Consider the following 21,208-nt stretch of genomic DNA (forward strand, 5'->3'; position numbering starts at 1 on the left):
AAATATGGTTCCCAATCAGAGACAACGAGAATCACCTGACTCTGATTGAGAACCGCCTCAGGCAGCCAAGCCTATGCGACACCCCTACTCAGCCGCAATCCCAATACCTACTAAACCCCAATACAAAAACACACCACAAAATAAACCCATGTCACACCCTGGCCTGACCAAATAAATAACCAAAACACAAAATACTAAGACCAAGGCGTGACCATTTGCATTTTATTGCATGACATAAGTATTTGATCACCTACCAACCAGTAAGAATTCCGGCTCTCACAGACCTGTTAGTTTTTCTTTAAGAAGCCCTCCTGTTCTCCACTCATTACCTGTATTAACTGCACCTGTTTGAACTCATTACCTGTATAAAAGACACCTGTCCACACACTCAATCAAACAGACTCCAACCTCTCCACAATGGCCAAGACCAGAGAGCTGTGTAAGGACATCAGGGATGAAATTGTAGACCTGCACAAGGCTGGGATGGGCTACAGGACAATAGGCAAGCAGCTTGGTGAGAAGGCAACAACTGTTGGCGCAATTATTAGAAAATGCAAGAAGTTCAAAATGACGGCCAATCACCCTCGGTCTGGGGCTCCATGCAATATCTCACCTCGTCAATGATCATGAGGAAGGTAAGGGATCAGCCCAGAACTACATGGCAGGACCTGGTCAATGACCTGAAGAGAGCTGGGACCACAGTCTCAAAGAAAACCATTAGTAACACACTACGCCGTCATGGATTAAAATCCTGCAGCGCAAGCAAGGTCCCCCTGCTCAAGCCAGCGCATGTCCAGGCCCGTCTGAAGTTTGCCAATGACCATCTGGATGATCCAGAGGAGGAATGGGAGGTCATGTGATCTGATGAGACAAAAATAGAGCTTTTTGGTCTAAACTCCACTCGCCGTGTTTGGAGGAAGAAGAAGGATGAGTAAAACCCCAAGAGCACCATCCCAACCGTGAAGCATGGAGGTGGAAACATCATTCTTTGGGGATGCTTTTCTGCAAAGGGGACAGGACGACTGCACCGTATTGAGGGGAGGATGGATGGGGCCATGTATCGTGAGATCGTGGCCAACAACCTCCTTCTCTCAGTAAGAGCATTGAAGATGGGTCGTGGCTAGGTCTTCCAGCATGACAATGACCCAAAACACACAGCCAGGGCAACTAAGGATTGGCTCCGTGAGAAGCATCTCAAGGTCCTGGAGTGGCCTAGCCAGTCTCCAGACCTGAACCCAATAGAAAATCTTTGGAGGGAGCTGAAAGTCCGTATTGCCCAGCGACAGCCCTGAAATCTGAAGGATCTGGAGAAGGTCTGTATGGAGGAGTGGGCAAAAATCCCTGCAGCAGTGTATGCAAACCTGGTCAAGAACTACAGGAAACGTATGATCTCTGTAATTGCAAACAAAGGTTTCTGTACCAAATATTAAATTCTGCTTTTCTGATGTATTAAATGCTTATGTCATGCAATAAAAGGCTAATTCATTACTTAAAAATCATACAATGTGATTTTCTGGATTACCGACCTCTACATGCTTTGTAAGTAGGAAAACCTACAAAATCAGCAGCGTTTGAAATACTTGTTCTCCCCACTGTACATATTTTTTGGTTATTGATTCTACACATGCATTCTCAATGAAGTAATATCAGTCCATGTACCACAGGTATGACAAAACATGTATTTGTACTGCTCTAATTATATTGGTAACCAGTTTATAACAACAATAAGGCACCTTGGGGGTTTGTGATATATGGCAAATATAGGCTGGTGTGGACCATACCAAATCTGAACCAAACATAGACGTCTATGATTGGTTCAGACGTCGAAATCAGGACTCCCAAAAAATACATCCAAAAGACATTGGGATTTGTCCGTGCTTTATGGTAGTCGACAGAGCTACACATGAGCGTTCCAAAACTATTGAAAGTTATAGCTGTGACGGTAAAATCAATCAATGAGATAAGAGGGGAGGAATTCCTGTCAATGAAAAAACTTTGCATTTACACCAAGATAATACTTGAGTCATGCTGAGCGGAGTTCAGGAGTTCAATAAGGTTACAGCGGTCGACACTTTAATATGATAGGCCACCAAATGAATGAGTGAATTCTACGCGGGGAGATTCTGTCAGGATTTGAAAAACAACTTTAATGTCGAATAATACGTTGAGTGACCACTGAAAATAAATTATTAACCCGTTTATACCGTCAAAACAGCGCATGTTCAGTGGAGCTGTCAGTTTTTATTGCTCATTCAACCAACCGGCAGCAAAATATTGAATTGTCTCGAGCGCTGGCCGCCCGTGTTTTAAAGGGCCACGTATTGACAAGTGTGTTGTCCGAACATTTCAGCTTGCCATCACATACCATTGACGAACCTGGATTCACTAAACAGTTATCATGTCGTCGGGAGCGGAGAAAAGGCTAGACAGCCGATGGAAAAAGTTGGAATTCATGATCAGAGACCCGAAGTCAGCGTTAAACTTGGATAGTTTACTGGTAAGGTTGTAACAATACGTATGTCAAAGAGAGTAGCTTGGCTTTTTGTGTGTACATTTAGCAGACGATCTTATCCTGAGCATTTTACAGTATCATACATTTGAGTATTGGTCCGCCATGGGAATCGAACCCCCAACCCTGGTGATTCAAGCTCATTGATCTACAAATTTAGCCACACGGGACCCTGATCAGAGTAATCATATTGCTAACTAGCTATAGAATGGACGTTTGATCAGATAACCTATGAGATGGTGATATTCACTTGTCAATTTTATTTAGGATATTCAGGGATTTAGAGATTAGGGGAGACTCGGGCTATACCGGAGATATAGGCTACTCAATATAGCCTATTCACGTCGCAGTTAGAGTGACTATTGCGCTGTTTGCTCCGGCTTGTTGGGAGACCAATGCGAATGTAAAATGAATATTGGGACACAGAGGTGACGCTTCATGATAATCATACATTGATTTAACGTGAGCATTTTTGTTCAATGAACAAATTACTTGCATGGACACGTGGTTTTGTTTCGGATTTTTTTTTGTTATTTTGACATTTCGCGATGTTAAACCAACCGAACCAAATGAAAAAAATACATTGCAAAAAATAGTCGAACTCAGATTCAAACTATAGCTAAAACTGTGTGTGAAAACGTCCAAAGAAAGGGAAGCGCTGCATTTTATCACGAGTAGGCTACCTCTATCGGCCACATCTGAGACACAGGTAAAGACAACTCAAAGAGTATTTGCTAAGTCACCATGTAGTAGGCTCAGGTGTTAGATAAGAGCACGAGCTGAGTAAACACCCATATTGGTCTCCCTGACAGTTAGCTACCATGGTCATGGCTAGAAGATATCCCAGCTTTTGTCAAATTAAGTCAAAAGTTTTTTTGTTTGTTGTCGCATTTGAGCTAATCCTAGCCTCAACCCTTTTCCTAACCATAACCGAATTATCCTAACCTGCTACATTAATTATCATAACCTGCTGCGTAAATTCTCCTAACCTGCTACAAAATGTAAAATCAGACTTTAATTTGACCAAAACTGGATCTGTGTAGCCATGACCAGCTACCTCTCCTCTGCTTGGACAAGCCCTGTGTGACCTGGCTGGCAGCCATCCAGGAATGCACTGCGGTATTATCTGAAAGCCACCTTGTGGGTGGAGCTCATTGAAACTACAGTATGTTACTAACAACTAACATGGCAGCACGTTGCTAGCTGATAAGTCAGGCGATAGGGGAGTCACTTGGTTTTTGTTCTAGCCTGTTATCAGTGCATTTCTTTGACTAAATCTCAGCACACACCCCTTAGCCCAGGGATCATCACCTAGATTTAGCCGGGACGATTTCGAGGGTCGGAACATAAATGCAAATTATTTATATATCATTTATATACACACATACATTACCAGTAAAACATTTGGACAGACCTACTCATTCAAGGGTTTTCTTTATTTTTACTATTTTCTAAACTCAGCAAAAAATGAGCCTTCCCTTTTTAAACCCTTTTCTTCATTGTAAAGGGTTTAAACACTGTTTCCCATGCGTGTTCAATGAACCATAAACAATTAATGAACATGAACCTGTGGAACGGTCATTAAGACACTAACAGCTTACAGACGGTAGACAATTAAGCTCACAGTTATGAAAACTTAGGTCACTAAAGAGGCCTTTCTACTGACTCTGAAATACACCAAAAGAAAGATGCCCAGGGCCCTGGTCATCTGCGTGAAGGTGCCTTAGGGATGCTGCAAGGAGGTATGAGGACTGCAGATGTGGCCAGGGCAATAAATTGCAATGTCCATACTGTGAGATGCCTAAGACAGCGCTACAAGGAGACTGGATGGACAGCTGATCGTCCTCGCAGTGGTAGACCACCTGTGACAACACCTGCACAGGATCGGTACATCCGAACATCACACCTGTGGGACAGGTACAGGTTGGCAACAACTACCGAGTTGCACCAGGAATGCGCAATCCCTCCATCAGTGCTCAGACTGTCCGCAATAGGCTGAGAGAGGCTGGACAGAGCTTGTAGGCCTGTTGTAAAGCAGGTCCTCACCAGACATCACTGACAACAACGTCGCCTATGGGCACAAACCCACCGTCTTTGGACTAGACAGGGCTGGCAAAAAGTGCTCTTCACTGACAAGTCGCAGTTTTGTCTCACCAGGGGCGATGGTCGTATTCACATTTATCGTCGTAGGAATGAGCGTTACACCGAGGCCTGTACTCTGGAGCGGGATCGATTTGGAGGTGGAGGGTCCATCATGGTCTGGGGCGGTGTGTCACAGCATCATCGGACTGAGCTTGTTGTCATTGCAGGCAATCTCAACGCTGTGCGTTACAGGGAAGACATCCTCCTCCCTCATGTAGTGCCCTTCCTGCGGGCTCATCCTGACATGACAATGCCACCAGCCATACTGCTCATTCTGTGCATGATTTTCCCGCAAGACAGAAATGTCAGTGTCAGCCATGGCCAGCGGAGTGCCCGCATCTTAATCCCATTGAGAACAGTCTGGGACCTGTTGGATCGGAGGATGATGGCCATTCCCCCCCAGAAATGTCCAGGAACTTGTAGGTGCCTTGGTGGAAGAGTGGGGCAACATCTCACAGCAAGAACAGGCAAATATGGTGCAGTCCATGAGGAGGAGATGCACTGCAGTACTTAATACATCTAGTGTACTTTTGTTTTTGCCCCCTTGTTCAGGGACACATTATTCCATTTCTGTTAGTCACATGTCTGTGAACCTTGTTCAGTTTATGTCTCAGTTGTTGACTCTCGTTATGTTCATACAAATATTTACACATGTTAAGTTTGCTGAAAATAAACGCAGTTGACAGTGAGAGGAAGTTTCTTTTTTTGCTGAGTTTACATTGTGGATTAATAGTGAATACATCAAAACTATGAAATAACACATGGAATCCTGTAGTAACCAAAAAAGTGTTGAACAACTATTTGAGATTCTTCAAAGTAGCCACCATTTGCCTTTGACGGCTTTGCACACTCTTGGCATTCTCTCAACCAGCTTCATGAGGTAGTCAACTGGAATATATTTCAATTAACAGGTGTGCCTTGTTAAAAGTTCATTTGTGGAATTTCTTTCCTTCAGTTGTGTTGTGACAAGGTAGGGGTGGTATAAAGAAAATAGCCCTATTTGGTAAAACTCCAAGTCCACCAAGATTGAACTCTTTGGCCTGAATGCCAAGTGTCACATCTGGAGGAAAACTGGCACAATCCCTACGGTGAAACATGGTGGTGGCAGCATCAGTGGCGGGGACCAGGAGACTAGTCAGTACCGAGGGAAAGATGAACGGAACAATGTACAGAGAGATCCTTGATGAAAACCTGCTCCTGAGCACTCAGGACCTCAGTTTGGGGCAAAGGCTCACTTTCCAACAAGACAACAACCCTAAGCCGACAGAAGAGAGGCTTCGGGACAAGTTTCTGAATTTCCTTGAGTGGTCCGGTCAGAGCCTGGACTTGAACCTGATTTCTATACTTTGCTCCAGTCATCTTACCCTGGATCCTGATTAGTAGGGATGGTGCCAGGTTTCCTCCAGATGTGACTCTTGGCATTCAGTCTCAAAAAGTCAAATTTTTGTTTCATCAGACCAGAAAATCTTTTTTCTCATGGTTTTTGAGTCTTTAGGTGCCTTTTGGCAATCTTCAAGGATGCTATCATGTGCCTGTTACAGAGGAGTGGCTTCCGTCTGTTCACTACCATAAAGGCCTGATTGGTGGAGGGATGCCGAGATGGTTGTCCTTCTGAAAAGTTCTCTCATCTCCACAGAGGAACTCTGGAGCTTTGTCAGTGACCATTGAGTTCTTGGTCACTTCCCTGACCAAGGCCCTTCTCTTTCGATTGCTCAGTTTGGCCGGGCGGCCAGCTCGAGGAAGACTCTTGGTGGTTCCAAACGTCTTCCATTTAAGAATGATGGGGGCCAATGTTTTTTTGGAGATCTTCAATGATGCAGACATTTTTTGGTACCCTTCCCCAGATCTGTACCTTGACACTGTCTAGTCTCTTTGGTCTACGGACGATTCCTTCGACCTCATGGCTTGTTTTGTGGTCTGATATGCACTGTCAACTGTGGGACCTTATATAGACAGGCGTATGCCTTTCCAAATCATGTCCAATCAATTGAATTTACCACAGGTGGAGTCTAATCAAGTCGAAGAAACATCTGAAGGATGATCAATAGAAACAGGATGCGCCTGTTTCCAGTGGACAGCTCAATATCGAGTCAGTGGACAGCTCAATATCGAGTCTCATAGCAAAGGGTCAGAATACTTACAGTTTAAGTCGGAAGTTTACATACACTTAGCCTGGAGTCATTAAAACTTGTTTTTCAACCACTCCACACATTTCTTGTTAACAAACTATAGTTTTGGCAGGTCAGTTAGTCTACTTTGTGCATGACACAAGTCATTTTTCCAACAATTGTTTACAGACAGATTATTTCACTTATAATTCACTGTATCCCAATTCCAATGGGTCAGAAGTTTACACTAAGTTGATTGTGCCTTTAAACAGCTTGGAAAATTCCAGAAAATTATGTCATGGCTTTAGAAGTTTCTGATAGGCTAATTGACATAAATATCCTAACCGACTTGCCAAAACTATAGTTTGTTTTACAATACATTTGTGGAGTGGTTGAAAAACGATTTTTAATGACTTCAACCTAAGTGTATGTAAACTTCCGACTTCAAATGTACATAAACAGTCAACATATTAATGATAACCTGGTATCATATCATCATTCTGAACAGTCGTAACCTCCTTGTATCTGCAAACACCCACGTCTTACTTATGATTTAGTACTACACAAATTGGTTTAATTATTTACTAGTTAATTAAATGGCAACATAGGATAAACATAAAGAGTGCTGCACCGGTTATTGACTGGAGACGTAATTTGCTGATGCTTGTGAAAGAAGAGATGGAGAGAGAGGGACAGAGACACTTAACATTGACACATTCAAAAACTACTCTCACCTACAGTAACCGTATACTTTGCACACAAACCACCGCCTGCTTTAAGAAATCATTAATGTATTTACGTGAAATACCTTGGTTCGCCGGGGGTCTCTTGGTGAACAGGGCAGCCTTGGAAAGGGGGTTGGGCCTTTTCGCAGCAAGCTTGTAAGACTCTGATTGTTCAAAAGGGTTCCAACAAGTCTTCTATTGTTGTCCTTCTTTGCAGTTGTCCGGTATCCAGTGACTTGTTGTCCTGAACAGAACTACAGAGTTGACTTCTCTTCCATTCGCTCTTGAAGAGGCTTCTTTGAAGATAGGCCAGACGGTCGTATCGATAGTTTGAGCAGAGTAACAGGATGGTCAAACTTAAAAACGCTTTCGAAGATACTTTACTTTCAGCCGTACCAGTGATTGTCCTTGGGGTGAGTTTATCGTCTCCACCTCATTTTGAGGTTCAAACCACCTGCAGCTTTATGCGTTTCTGGTCAATGTGTTTTTTTTTTTTAAACCCATCATTTATACCGTTTGCTCGAAAGGGGCAGTTCCGGTAGGCTGGCATGCTTCCTGACTTCACTCCAGGCAGTAACTACTCACTGTGCAATGTTAGGTAAACTACTTATCTCTTAATGCTTCTCAAATCACATCCCTCTCTTAACAAAAACACTTCAATAATTTTTCATATTATATGCACAATGCAGAGTATGGAAACTTCATATATGTTGTGGGTATACTTTCCAAGTTATAGTATTTCCTTCATAACATTTTTAAGGACATCACAATGACCATACCTCACATTCTAAGTTAGAAATATTGTTCCAGAATTGGATTGTGAATGTGTTAGTTTCAGCAAGAAAAAGTCTGTTGAAACAAAGCACATTCCTTTGGGTGAATCTTGAGTGCAGACCTGAAACTTTTCCCTTGATTTACAACAGGGCATGAGTTGTTAAAACCCCCCTAGTTCTTTCATTCCCCCTCTAAGATGAGAGGGGGTCTGATTGAAGTTATTAATTGCATATCTGATCTGACCTATTTGCATTATCGTGGACAATCATGACACAGCTGCCCGGGGCAGCTCTAGCAGGGAAGAAATTTAACAAACTGACTTGTTGGAAAGGTGGCATCCTATGACGGTGCCACTTTGAAAGTCACTGAGGTCTTCAGAAAGGCCATTCTACTGCCAATATTTGTCTCTGGAGATTGCATGGTTGTGTGCTCGATTCTATACACCTGTCAGCAATGAGTGTGGCTGAAATAGCCAAATCCACTCATTTGAAGTGGTGTCCACATACGTTTGTATATATAGTGTATCTCATAAGTATTCACACCCGTGAGAATACGTTGTAGAAGCAGTGATTACAGCCGCGAGTCTTTCTGGGTAGGTCTCTAAGTGCTTTTCACATCTGGATTGTGCAACACTTGCCCATTATTCTTTTCAAAATTCTTCAAGCTTTGTGAAGTTGGTTGTTGATCATTGCTAGACAAACATTTTCAGGTCTTGCCATAGATTCTCAAGAAGATTTAAGTCAAAACTATAACTCGGCCACCCAGGAACTTTTACTTGGTAAGCAACTGTATATTTGTGTATATTTGGCCTTGTGTTTTAGGTTATTGTTTTGCTGAAAGATGAATTAATCTCCCTGTGTCTGGTGGAAAGCAGACTGAACCAGGTTTTCCTCTGGGATTTTGCCTGTTCTTACATCCATTCCATTTCCCTCCAGTCCTTAACGATAGCAGGCATACCCAAACCATGATGCAGCCACCACTATTCTTGAAAATATGGAGAGTGGTACTCAGTAATGTGTTGTATTGGATTTGCCCCAAACATAACACTTTGTATTGAGGACAAAAAGTTAATTGTTCTGCAATGTTGGCAGTATTACTTTAGTGCCTTCTTGCAAACAGGATGCATGTTTTGGAATATTTTTTTTTATTGTGTAAAGGCTTCCTTCTATTCACTCTATTCAATCAATTAGGTTACTATTGTGGAGTAAGTACAATTTTGATCCATCCTCAGTTTTCTCATATCACAGCCATTAAACTGTGTAAGTGTTTTAAAGTCACCATTGGCCTCATTGTGAAATCCACGAGCGGTTTCCTTCCTCTCCGGCAATGGAGTTAGGAAGGACGCCTGTATCTTCTTTTTAGTGACAGAATGTGTATTATTATTTTCTTTAAACAATTCTGTGAGGGGTTCAGATCACAGACAGGCAATAATAAGACAAATAATGCTAATTGTTTTTATGTCTGTCCCAGCTCCCCTCTCCCTCCCCCTTCTCAGTAGATGTGACCCATTCCTATTCCCGAGATGTGAGGTGTGAATACTGTCTGAAGGCTTATTTGTTTTTTATACTTGTTTTATTTTTCTCAGAGAACTTGGGGGGGCCAAATAAAACCACTTGGCAAGCGGACCACCAGTTGGGGAAACATGCCTTAGCCTCAGGCAGTGGTCGTATGCCTGAATCTCTATGACGTTATCTGGATTTGGGGCACACCTAATGTGCTAAATGAAGCCCTTTAAAGAATACACATACAAATGTCTAGGTTGGATTGACAATCTTTTCTAGATGAGGTTGTACTTACTGTATGTACCCACTCTGCTCATTTAATCTCTTTCAATCCCTCCCCCATAACGCCCATGAGCGTATTTAACTGGTTTAGAATAAACAGATGATCTATGTATTTAGATTGTTGTAAGGCAGATTAGATCATTATGGGATTATAAAAGAAAGATTAGCTAGCAAACTCCATAGACATATTCTGAATCATATACTGTATTATGGGCGTGTATTTATCAAGCAGCTCAAAGTAGGATGGCTGATTTAGGATCAGTTTTGCCTTTTAGATCAAAATGATCAAGAATATATGGATGGGGGGACCTGATCCTAGATCAGCACTCTTACTCTGATACGCTTGATATATATGGCCCCTGACCTTACAGAGGGTCTACTCTTGGAGTGGTTGGTTGACGTTGGTTGAAAAAAGATTCAAGTTTCATTAGTCATATGTACAGGATACACATAGTATACACCGTTCAACGAAATGCTTAATTGCAGGTTCCTTCTCGCCAATGCAACAACAATAAGAAATTATAAACGATAAGAATAAAAACATAAAGTAAATGGCTCAGTAGAATAGAATAAACATTTTTGCATAATAAAATATTTACATGTGTTTTGGGGAAGGGGGGGATTTGTGCAAGTGTTTAAATTGTTCAGTATTGAGCAATCATAATAAGAGTCTGGTAGCAGCAGTTTAGGTATGTGTAGCATGAATGTATATGTGTATGTTTGTAGGTGTGTATGTCTTTGTGTGTGTACGTGAGTGAGTGCATGTGTGCTAAGGTGCAGAGAATCAGAGCAGGTAGTCAGTCCAGTTCAACTGTCTCTGAGCCTGTTGGTATCAGACCTCATGCTCCGATTTGGGTGGGATGCACAGTCCCAGTGATGTACTGGTCTGTGGTCATGGACAGAGCAATTCCTGTACCAGATCGTGATGCGACTGATCAGCACACTCTCGATCGTGCAGTGGTAGTATTTGGAGAAGACCCGGGGTGGCTTGTCAAATTTCTTCATCCACCTTAAGAAGTAGAGATGCTGTTGCGCCCTCTTGACAAGAGTGGTGGTGTTGAATTTTTTTATTTTATTTCACCTTTATTTAACCAGGTAGGCTACTTGAGAAAAAGTTCTCATTTGCAACTGCGACCTGGCCAAGATAAAGCATAACAGTTCGACCCATACAACAACACAGTTACAAATGGAATAAACAAACATCCAGTCAATAATACAGTAAAAAAAAGGAAAACAAAAACTCTATATACAGTGAGTGCAAATGAGGTAGGATACGGGAGTTAAGGCAATAAATAGGCCATGGTGGCGAAGTAATTACAATATAGCAATTAACCTGTCCAGGACTGGGGAACCCCGTTCCGCTAGCGGAACTCCTCTCCAACAGCCAATGAAATTGCAGGGCGCCAAATACAAATCAACAGAAATCTCATAAATCAAATTTCTCAAACATACAAGTATTAGGCACCATTTTAAAGATAAAATTCACCTTAATCCAGTCACAGTGTCTGATTTAAAAAATGCTTTACAGCGAAAGCTCCACAAACAATTATGTTAGGTCACCACCAACTCACAGAAAAACCAAGCCATTTTTCCAGCCATAGAGAGGAGTCGCAAAAAGAACAAATAGAGATAAAATGAATCACTAACCTTTGATGATCTTCATCAGATGACACTCATAGGACTTCATATTACACAATACATGTATGTTTTGTTCGGTAAAGTTCATATTTATTTCCAAAAATCTTATTTTACATTGGCGTGTTATGTTCAGTAGTTCCAAAACTTGCAGTGATATTGCAGAGCCACATGAATTCACAAAAATACTCATTATAAATGTTGATGAAAATTCAAGTGTTTTGCATGGAACTTTAGATACACTTCTCCTTAATGCAACCGCTGTGTCAGATTTTAAAAAAAACGTACGGAAAATGCATAATCTGAGTACGGCGCTCAGAGCCCAATCCAGCCAAAATAAATATCCGCCAATATACGCCAACAAATCCAAAATCGCATTCAGGTCCAGTTGGACGAAAAGTTCAAAAAGTTATATTACAGGTCGAAGAAACTTGTCAAACTAAGTATAGAATTAATCTTTAGGATGTTTCTATCATTAATGTTCCAACCAGAGAATTCCATTGTCTGTAGAATGGAACGAGAGATACCTCTCATGTGAAATGCGCATGACTGAGAACGAGGCTGCTGGCAGACCCCTTAGTCAAACAGCTGCCATCCGGCCCCCCTTCACAGGAGAAGCCTGAAACAACGTTCTAAAGATGGTTGATATCTAGTGGAAGCCTTAGGAAGTGCAACATTACCCATTTCCCACTGTGAATTCGATAGGGGCTGAGTTAAAAACTACAAACCTCAGATTTCCCACTCCCTGTTTGGATTTTTTTTCTCTGGTTTTTGCCTGCCATATGAGTTCTGTTATACTCACAGACATCATTCAAACAGTTTGAGCAACTTCCGATTGTTTTCTATCCAACACAACTAATAATATGCATATATTAGCATCTGGGACTGAGTAGGAGGCAGTTTACTCTGGGCACGCTATTCATCCAAAAGTGAAAATGCTGCCCCCTATCCCAAAGAAGTTATTAAACACTGGTTATGATATCATTTAGGACCTTGAGCGTGGCTGAGGTGCACCCATGACCAGCTCTGAAACCAGATTGCATAGCGGAGAAGATAAGGTGAGATTCTAAATGGTCGGTAATCTGTTTACTTGGCTTTCGAAGACCTTAGAAAGGCAGGGTAGGATAGATTTCGGTCTGTAGCAGTTTGGGTCTAGAGTGTCTCCCCTTTGAAGAAGGGGATGACTGCTGCAGCTTTCCAATCTTTTGGAATCTCAGACGATACGAAAGAGAGGTGGAACAGGCTAGTGATAGGGGTTGCAAATTAGATAATAGATAATTTTAGAAAGAGATTGTCTAGCTGATTTGTAGGGGTCCAGATTTTGCAGCTCTTTCAGAACATCAGCTATCTGGATTTGGGTGAAGGAGAAATCGGGGAGGCTTGGGCAAGTTGCTGTGTTGGAGTGCAAGGCTGTTTACCGGGGTAGGGGTAGCCAGGTGGACATCATGGCCAGCCGTAGAAAAATGCTTATTGAAATTCTCAATTACAGTGGATTTATCAGTGGTGACAGTGTTTCCTAGCCTCAGTGCAGTGGGCAGCTGGGAGGAGGTGCTCTTATTCTCCATGGAATTTACAGTGTCCCGGAACTTTTTTGAGTTTGCGCTACAGGATGCAATTTTCCTACCTGCCTGTGTATATTGGTTCCTAACTTCCCTGAATAGTTGCATATCACGGGGGCTATTCAATGCTAATTCAGAACGCCACAGAACGCCACAGGATGCATCCTGTTTGCAAGAAGGCACGAAAGTAATTCTGCAGAAAATGTGGCAAAGCAATTAACCTTTTGTCCTGAATACAGAAAGTTATATTTGGGGCAAATCCAATACAACACATTACCGAGTACCACTCCATATTTTCAAGCATAGTGGTGGGTGCATCATGTTATGGGTATGCTTGTAACGGTCAAAGACTGGGGAGTTTTTCAGGGTAAGAAATAAACTTAAAGCTTTCCACCAAACACTGGGAGATGAATTCACATTTCAGCAGGACAATAACCTAAAGCACGAGGTCAGATCTACACTGGAGTTGCTTACCAAGAAGACAGTGAATGTTCCTGAGTGGCTGAGTTAGAGATTTGACATAGATCTTCACGTAGATGTATGGCAAGACCTGAAAAATGGTTGTCTAGCTTTGATCAACAACCAATTTGACAGAGCTTGAAATATTTTGAAAATAATAACGAGTGAAAGTTGTCCAATCCAGGTGTGTAAATCTCTTAGACTTACCCGGGAAGACTCACAGCTTTAATTGCTGCCAAAAGAGTTCTACAAAGTACTTACTCAGGGTTGTGAATACCTATATAAATGAGATATTTCTGTATATATATACTTTGTCATTATGGGGTTTTGTGTGTAGATGGGTGAGAATGTCTTATTTTTAAATCCGGTTTGAATTCATGCTGTAACAACAAAATGTGTAAAAAGTCAAGGGGTATGAATACTTTCTGAAAACACTGTATGATATGAATACCATATATAATCTACACAATAATGGAAAGTTAACAGACAGTATATCAAAGGAAACTATTGAATGGATATGTCTACAAATCCTACATTTCACGGATTAAAATCGAGTTAAATCTCAATGGTCGAAAGTTGTGTCCTCCCCTCTCATCATCTCCTCCCCTGCGTTGATGTGAATCAAACTGGATTAGTAAAAGCAAATTCCAAGTAGGAATCTACTATTGCTTTCACCCATGCTGTAGGTTGCAATCAAACGACCAATGGCACAAGGGAGATAAGGAGAAGAATAACACATTAGGCTATTGAGACGCAGCCCATGGTACTCCGCGAAAATTGCAACTTGTCCAAAAGTACCTGCACAAGGGAATTATTAGGCAGGTTTCCATTGACACAGGTTTATTGCCCAAAAAATAATTTTGAAGGTACGCGAGAAACGTGATGTCAACACGTAACTATGAACCTCCACTCCACATTTAATTCTAAATACCAACTGCCTGCTATATAAAATGTTTCACTTAAAAAATAATATTTGCAGGATTCTTATCCTTTCAAGAATAACTAAATTGCCTCACCTTGCTTTCCTGGTTGGCTGGATGCAAGTTACACCGTCCAATTATTATCTATAGAAGTGCAAGTTTCACCATGGCACAGACTTTGCAGCGACATGTTGGCACATGAGAATGAATAGAATATGGCAAATATGAGTCAATTCTTGCATTCTATCCATGCTAGTTTTTGTGGGCAACCTGAGACGTAAAACAGGTAGGTGTCGCCAATGTATTAATGAGCAAATTTACTAAATGGGTAATGAAAACACTTCATTAGAGGAAGGCCCACAGAAACCCTCAGACTAAACCACTAGTGTGAGATTACTAGAGCTTGATCTGTCATTGATTCAACTATAAGCATTTTACTTTACACTATAGGCTAGTTGCTATCCCAGCTATGCTAAGCCACACCTATTCAACCATACCTAAATTAATAGACAGTTGTTATTTTACAATGATAATCTATTGTTATTCAGATACAGTGCCTTCAGAAAGGATTCATACACCTTGAATTATTTCACATTTTGTTGTGTTACAGCCGCTATTCAAAATGGAATCAATAAATGTCTTTCTCTCAGCCATCTACACAATACCCCATAATGACACAGTCAAATCATGTATTTAGAAAAGGTACAATTTATTGAAAATGAAATGCAGAAATATAGTATCTAATTTACATAAGTATTCACACCCCTGAGTCAATCACAGGAGGTTGGCGACACCTTAATTGGGAAGAATGGGCTCGTGGAGCGGAATCAGGGAAATGTTATCAAATACACCAAACACATGGCTTTCAAATGTTTGATGTCATTCCATTTGTGCGGTTCCAGTCATTATTATGAGCGGCCCTACCCACAACAGCCTCCACTGGTCAGTCAATACATGTTAGAATCAACTTTTGCAGCGATTACAATTGTTAATCTTTCTGGATAACTCTCTAAGAGCTTTGCACACCTGGATTGTACAATATTTGCACATTATTCTTTTAAAAATTCTTAAAGCTTTGTCATATTGGTTGTTATCATTGCAAGACAGCCATTTTCAAGTTTTGCCATCGGTTTTTAAGCCGATTTTAAGTCAAAACTGCAACTAGACCACTCAGGAACATTCAATGTAATTTTGGTAAGCAACTCCATTGTACATGTGGTTATTGTCCTGGTGAAAGGTGAATTTGTCTCCCAGTTTCTGTTGGAAAGCAGACTGAACCAGGTTTTCCTCTAGGATTTAGCCTGTGCTTAGATCCATTGCTATTATTTTTATCCAAAGAAATCCCTAGTCCTTGCCGATGACAGGCATACCCATAACATGATGCAGCCACCACAATGCTTTAAAATATTAGTAGTACTCCGTGATGTGTTGCGTTAGATTTGCCCCAAACATAAAGCCCAAAAATGTGTACTGTTAGGTTCTAAATTAACCAAGTAAAACTCACGGCTCAAACCAAGTTTATTCCCCCAAGGGTCGAACAGCTGCACAGAAAAAGACATGTTTCCACCAGTGGTACTGTAGTACATATATATATCCCAATTTGGGTGAAGTATCCTCCTTCCCTCTAAACATTACATCTTTATTGCTTGGAAATGAAGTGATGCGGGCAGTAAACTGTTCCTTTTCCCTCAATGTAAACTGACCTCCATTCCTCACTAATCCACATCTCTTCACCCTTATCAGTGACTGCAAACATGTCATGGCCTTTCCTTTCCTTTGGCCTTGTGCTTTAGGTTATTGTCCTGCTGAAAGGTGAATTCATCTCCCAGTGTCTGGTGGAAAGCTTTCAGTTTATTTTTTATCCTGAAAAACTCCCCAGTCTTTGACCGTTACAAGCATACCCATAACATGATGCACCCACCACTATGCTTGAAAATACGGAGTGGTACTCGGTAATGTGTTGTATTGGATTAACTTTTTGTATTCAGGACAAAAGGTTAATTGCTTTGCCACATTTTTTACAGTATTACTTTCGTGCATTCTTGTAAACAGGATGCATGTTTGGGAATATTTTTCTATTTTGTACAGGCATACTTCTTTTCACTCTGTCATTTAGGTTCGTATTGTGAAGTAACTGAAATGTTGTTGATCCATCCTCAGTTTTCTCCTATGACAGCATTCAACTTTGTAACTGTTTTAAAGTCACCATTTTCCTCATGGTGAAATCCTTGAGCAGTTTCCTTCCTCTCCGGCAACTGAGTTAGGAAGGACGTCTGTATCTTTGTGGTGAATGGGTGTATTGATGCACCATTCAAAGTGTAATTAATAACTTGTCTGCTTTTTTATTCTTTTTTCTCTCCCATCTACCAATAGGTTCCGTTCTTTGCGAGGCATTGGAAAATCTCCCTCGCCTCTATGGTTGAATCTGTGTTTGACATTCATTGCTCAACTGAGGGACCTTACATATACAGTGGGGCAAAAAAAGTATTTAGTCAGCCAGCAATTGTGCAAGTTCTCCCACTTAAAAAGATGAGAGAGGCCTGTAATTCTCATCATAGGTACACTTCAACTATGAGAGACAAAATTAGGGGAACAATCCAGAAAATCACATTGTAGGATTTTTTATTAATTTATTTGCAAATTATGGTGGAAAATAAGTATTGTTTTTAGTAGCCTAAAGTAAAATTAAAATGACGACTGTTTGAATGAATTAGGCCTTCTCAAAATAGCCTCCTTTCAGCACCCATGCACACTATCTCCGCAGCTGTGCTTCATAGTAATGTAAGTTATGTAAATTGCTCGAATGTGGCTTAATGTGAGGTTAATAACTCTGATAAATAGCTTCATTACTTTTTATTCAAATCAATTCTAGCAGTAGCAAGCTTACCTCCGGTCCTGCTTCTCATCTTCGTGCTCTCCCTCTCAAACTGAATAGGACATCAGTAGGCCACTTGCACAGTTCAGGGTTTCCGTTGGCAATTGCCTGCTGTCTTGTAGCTAATTTTGCCGTCTTTTGGCCAAAATCCATAAATAAAACTGTTGCCGGCCAAAATGACCTGGAGAAAAAAAAATCCATTGCAAAATAATGCTTTTTATTCATTGATGGAAATACCACTCGATGTAAACACATTTGACCATCATGTTGATTCGTCGATAGGTTAAATTGCATAATTTAAATTGGCCCGTGTATTTTTGTTAGTCATCATGTACAGTTGAAGTTGGAAGTTTACATACACTTAGGTTGAATTAATAAAACTCGTTTTTCAACCACCCCACACATTTCTCGTTAACAAACTATAGTTTTGTGCATGACTGTCACGGTCGTCCTCCTCTTCATCTGAAGAGGAGAGGCGAGATGGATCGGAGGACCAAAATGCGGCGTGGTATGTGTTCATCATTCATTTTAATAAAGAAAACACTGAACACTGAAACCCTATACAAAAACAGTAAACAAAATAACAACCGTGAAGCCAATGCGAGCTGCGCTGAAACAAGTCATCAACATAGACAATCACCCACAAACAAACAGTGCAACCCAGGCTACCTAAGTATGATTCTCAATCAGAGACAACTAATGACACCTGCCTCTGATTGAGAACCATACTAGGCCGAAACATACCAGCATCATGTTGTGGGGTGCTTTGCTGCAGGAGGGACTGGTGCACTTCACAAAATAGAAGGCATCATGAGGCAGGGAAATTATGTGGATATATTGAAGCAACATCTCAATACATCAGTCAGGAAGTTAAAGCTTGGTCGCAAATGGGTCTTCCAAATGGACAATGAACCCAAGCATACTTCCAAAATTGTGGCAAAATGACTTAAGAACAACAAAGTCAAGATATTGGAGTGGCCAGCACAAAACCCTGACCTCAGCCCTATAGAAGATTTGTGGGAAGAACTGAAAAAGTGTCTGTGAGCAAGGAGGCCTCCAAACCTGAATCAGTTACACCAGCTCTGTCAGGAGGAATGGGCCAAAATGCACTTATTGTGGGAAGCTTGTGGAAGGCTACCCCAAAACGTTTGACTCAAGTTAAACATTTTGAAGGCAATGCTACCAAATACTAATTGAGTGTATGTAAACTTCTGACCCACTGGGAATGTGATGAAAGAAATAAAAGCTCAAATTAATAATTCTCTCTACTATTATTCTGACATTTCACATTATTAAAATAAAGTGGTGATCCTAACTGACCTAAGACAGGGAATTTTTACTAGGAATAAATGTCAGGAATTGTAAAACTATGTTTAAATGTATTTGGCTTCTGACATCAACTGTATCTTATTTATAATAATAATAATAATAATATATGCCATTTAGCAGACGCTTTTATCCAAAGCGACTTACAGTCATGTGTGCATACATTCTACGTATGGGTGGTCCCGGGAATCGAACCCACTACCCTGGCGTTACAAGCGCCATGCTCTACCAACTGAGCTACAGAAGGACCACATGATTTACTTCAACAACAACCAGATAAAGAGGTACAGGAAAACTCCCTCTAAATAGTCTCTCCATGCTGTGAACGTGTGATAGTTGTGTTGTATAATACATTCTGTAGCTCAGTTGGTAGAGCATGGCGCTTGTAACGCCAGGGTAGTGGGTTCGATCCCCGGGACCACCCATACGTAGAATGTATGCACACATGACTGTAAGTCGCTTTGGATAAAAGCGTCTGCTAAATGGCATATATTTATTTATTTATTTATATTTATATGTGCTTTTATAAGCCCATTCATTGTGCAACACTTCTGAACTCAATTGCGTGTTAAAAATAGTTTTGGATCAAATCAAATTTTATTTGTCACATACACATGGTTAGCAGATGTTAATGTGAGTGTAGCGAAATGCTTGTGCTTCTAGTTCCGACAATGCAGTAATAACCAACAAGTAATCTAACTAACAATTCCAAAACTACTGTCTTATACACAGTGTAAGGGGATAAAGAATATGTACATAAGGATATATGAATGAGTGATGGTACAGGGCAGCATACAGTAGATGGTATCGAGTACAGTATATACATATGAGATGAGTATGTAGACAAAGTAAACAAAGTGGCATAGTTAAAGTGGCTAGTGATACATGTATTACATAAGGATGCAGTCGATGATATAGAGTACAGTATATACGTATGCATATGAGATGAATAATGTAGGGTAAGTAACATTATATAAGGTAGCATTGTTTAAAGTGGCTAGTGATATATTTACATAATTTCCCATCAATTCCCATTATTAAAGTGGCTGGAGTTGGGTCAGTGTCAATGTCAGTGTGTTGGCAGCAGCCACTCAATGTTAGTGGTGGCTGTTTAACAGTCTGATGGCCTTGGGATAGAAGCTGTTTTTCAGTCTCTCGGTCCCAGCTTTGATGCACCTGTACTGACCTCGCCTTCTGGATGATAGCGGGGTGAACAGGCAGTGGCTCGGGTGGTTGATGTCCTTGATGATCTTTATGGCCTTCCTGTAACATCGGGTGGTGTAGGTGTCCTGGAGGGCAGGTAGTTTGCCCCCGGGGATGCGTTGTGCAGACCTCACTACCCTCTGGAGAGCCTTACGGTTGAGGGCGGAGCAGTTGCCGTACCAGGCGGTGATACAGCCCGCCAGGATGCTCTCGATTGTGCATCTGTAGAAGTTTGTGAGTGCTTTTGGTGACAAGCCGAATTTCTTCAGCCTCCTGAGGTTGAAGAGGCGCTGCTGACGCTGTCTGTGTAAGTGGACCAATTCAGTTTGTCTGTGATGTGTATGCCGAGGAACTTAAAACTTGCTACCCTCTCCACTACTGTTCCATCAATGTGGATAGGGGGGTGTTCCCTCTGTTGTTTCCTGAAGTCCACAATTATCTCCTTAGTTTTGTTGACGTTGAGTGTGAGGTTATTTTCCTGACACCACACTCTGAGAGCCCTCACCTCCTCCCTGTAGGCCGTCTCATCGTTGTTGGTAATCAAGCCTACCACTGTTGTGTCGTCCGCAAACTTGATGATTGATTTGGAGGCGTGCGTGGCCACGCAGTCGTGGGTGAACAGGGAGTACAGGAGAGGGCTCAGAACGCACCCTTGTGGGGCCCCCGTGTTGAGGATCAGCGGGGAGGAGATGTTGTTGCCTACCCTCACCACCTGGGGGCGGCCCATCAGGAAGTCCAGTACCCAGTTGCACAGGGCGGGGTCGAGACCCAGGGTCTCGAGCTTGATTGAGCTTGGAGGGTACTATGGTGTTGAATGCCGAGCTGTAGTCGATGAACAGCATTCTCACATAGGTATTCCTCTTGTCCAGATGGGTTAGGGCAGTGTGCAGTGTGGTTGAGATTGCATCATCTGTGGACCTATTTGGGCGGTAAGCAAATTGGAGTGGGTCTAGGGTGTCAGGTAGGGTGGAGGTGATATGGTCCTTGACTCTAGTCTCTCAAAGCACTTCATGATGACGGAAGTGAGTGCTACGGGGCGGTAGTCGTTTAGCTCAGTTACCTTAGCTTTCTTGGGAACAGGAACAATGGTGGCCCTCTTGAAGCATGATTGAATATGTCCGTAAACACACCGGCCAGCTGGTCTGCGCATGCTCTGAGGGCGCGGCTGGGGATGCCGTCTGGGCCTGCA

General features: G+C 41.6%; 1 protein-coding gene across 1 annotated transcript in view; it reads left to right on the forward strand.

Annotated features, from left to right (window-relative positions):
• Positions 1-2,043: 2,043 nt before the first annotated feature.
• The window catches only part of LOC118386763 (rho-associated protein kinase 2-like), a 101,358-nt gene continuing 82,193 nt past the window's right edge, over positions 2,044-21,208 (forward strand). Inside the window, exon 1 of the mRNA XM_035774551.2 lies at positions 2,044-2,497. Within this exon, the coding sequence (XP_035630444.2) occupies positions 2,399-2,497 (99 nt within the window). The 5' untranslated portion in view covers positions 2,044-2,398. The remainder of the gene's footprint in view (positions 2,498-21,208) is intronic.

Source organism: Oncorhynchus keta, chromosome 8 (assembly GCF_023373465.1).
Source record: "Oncorhynchus keta strain PuntledgeMale-10-30-2019 chromosome 8, Oket_V2, whole genome shotgun sequence".
In the NCBI taxonomy this organism is placed as follows: domain Eukaryota; kingdom Metazoa; phylum Chordata; class Actinopteri; order Salmoniformes; family Salmonidae; genus Oncorhynchus; species Oncorhynchus keta.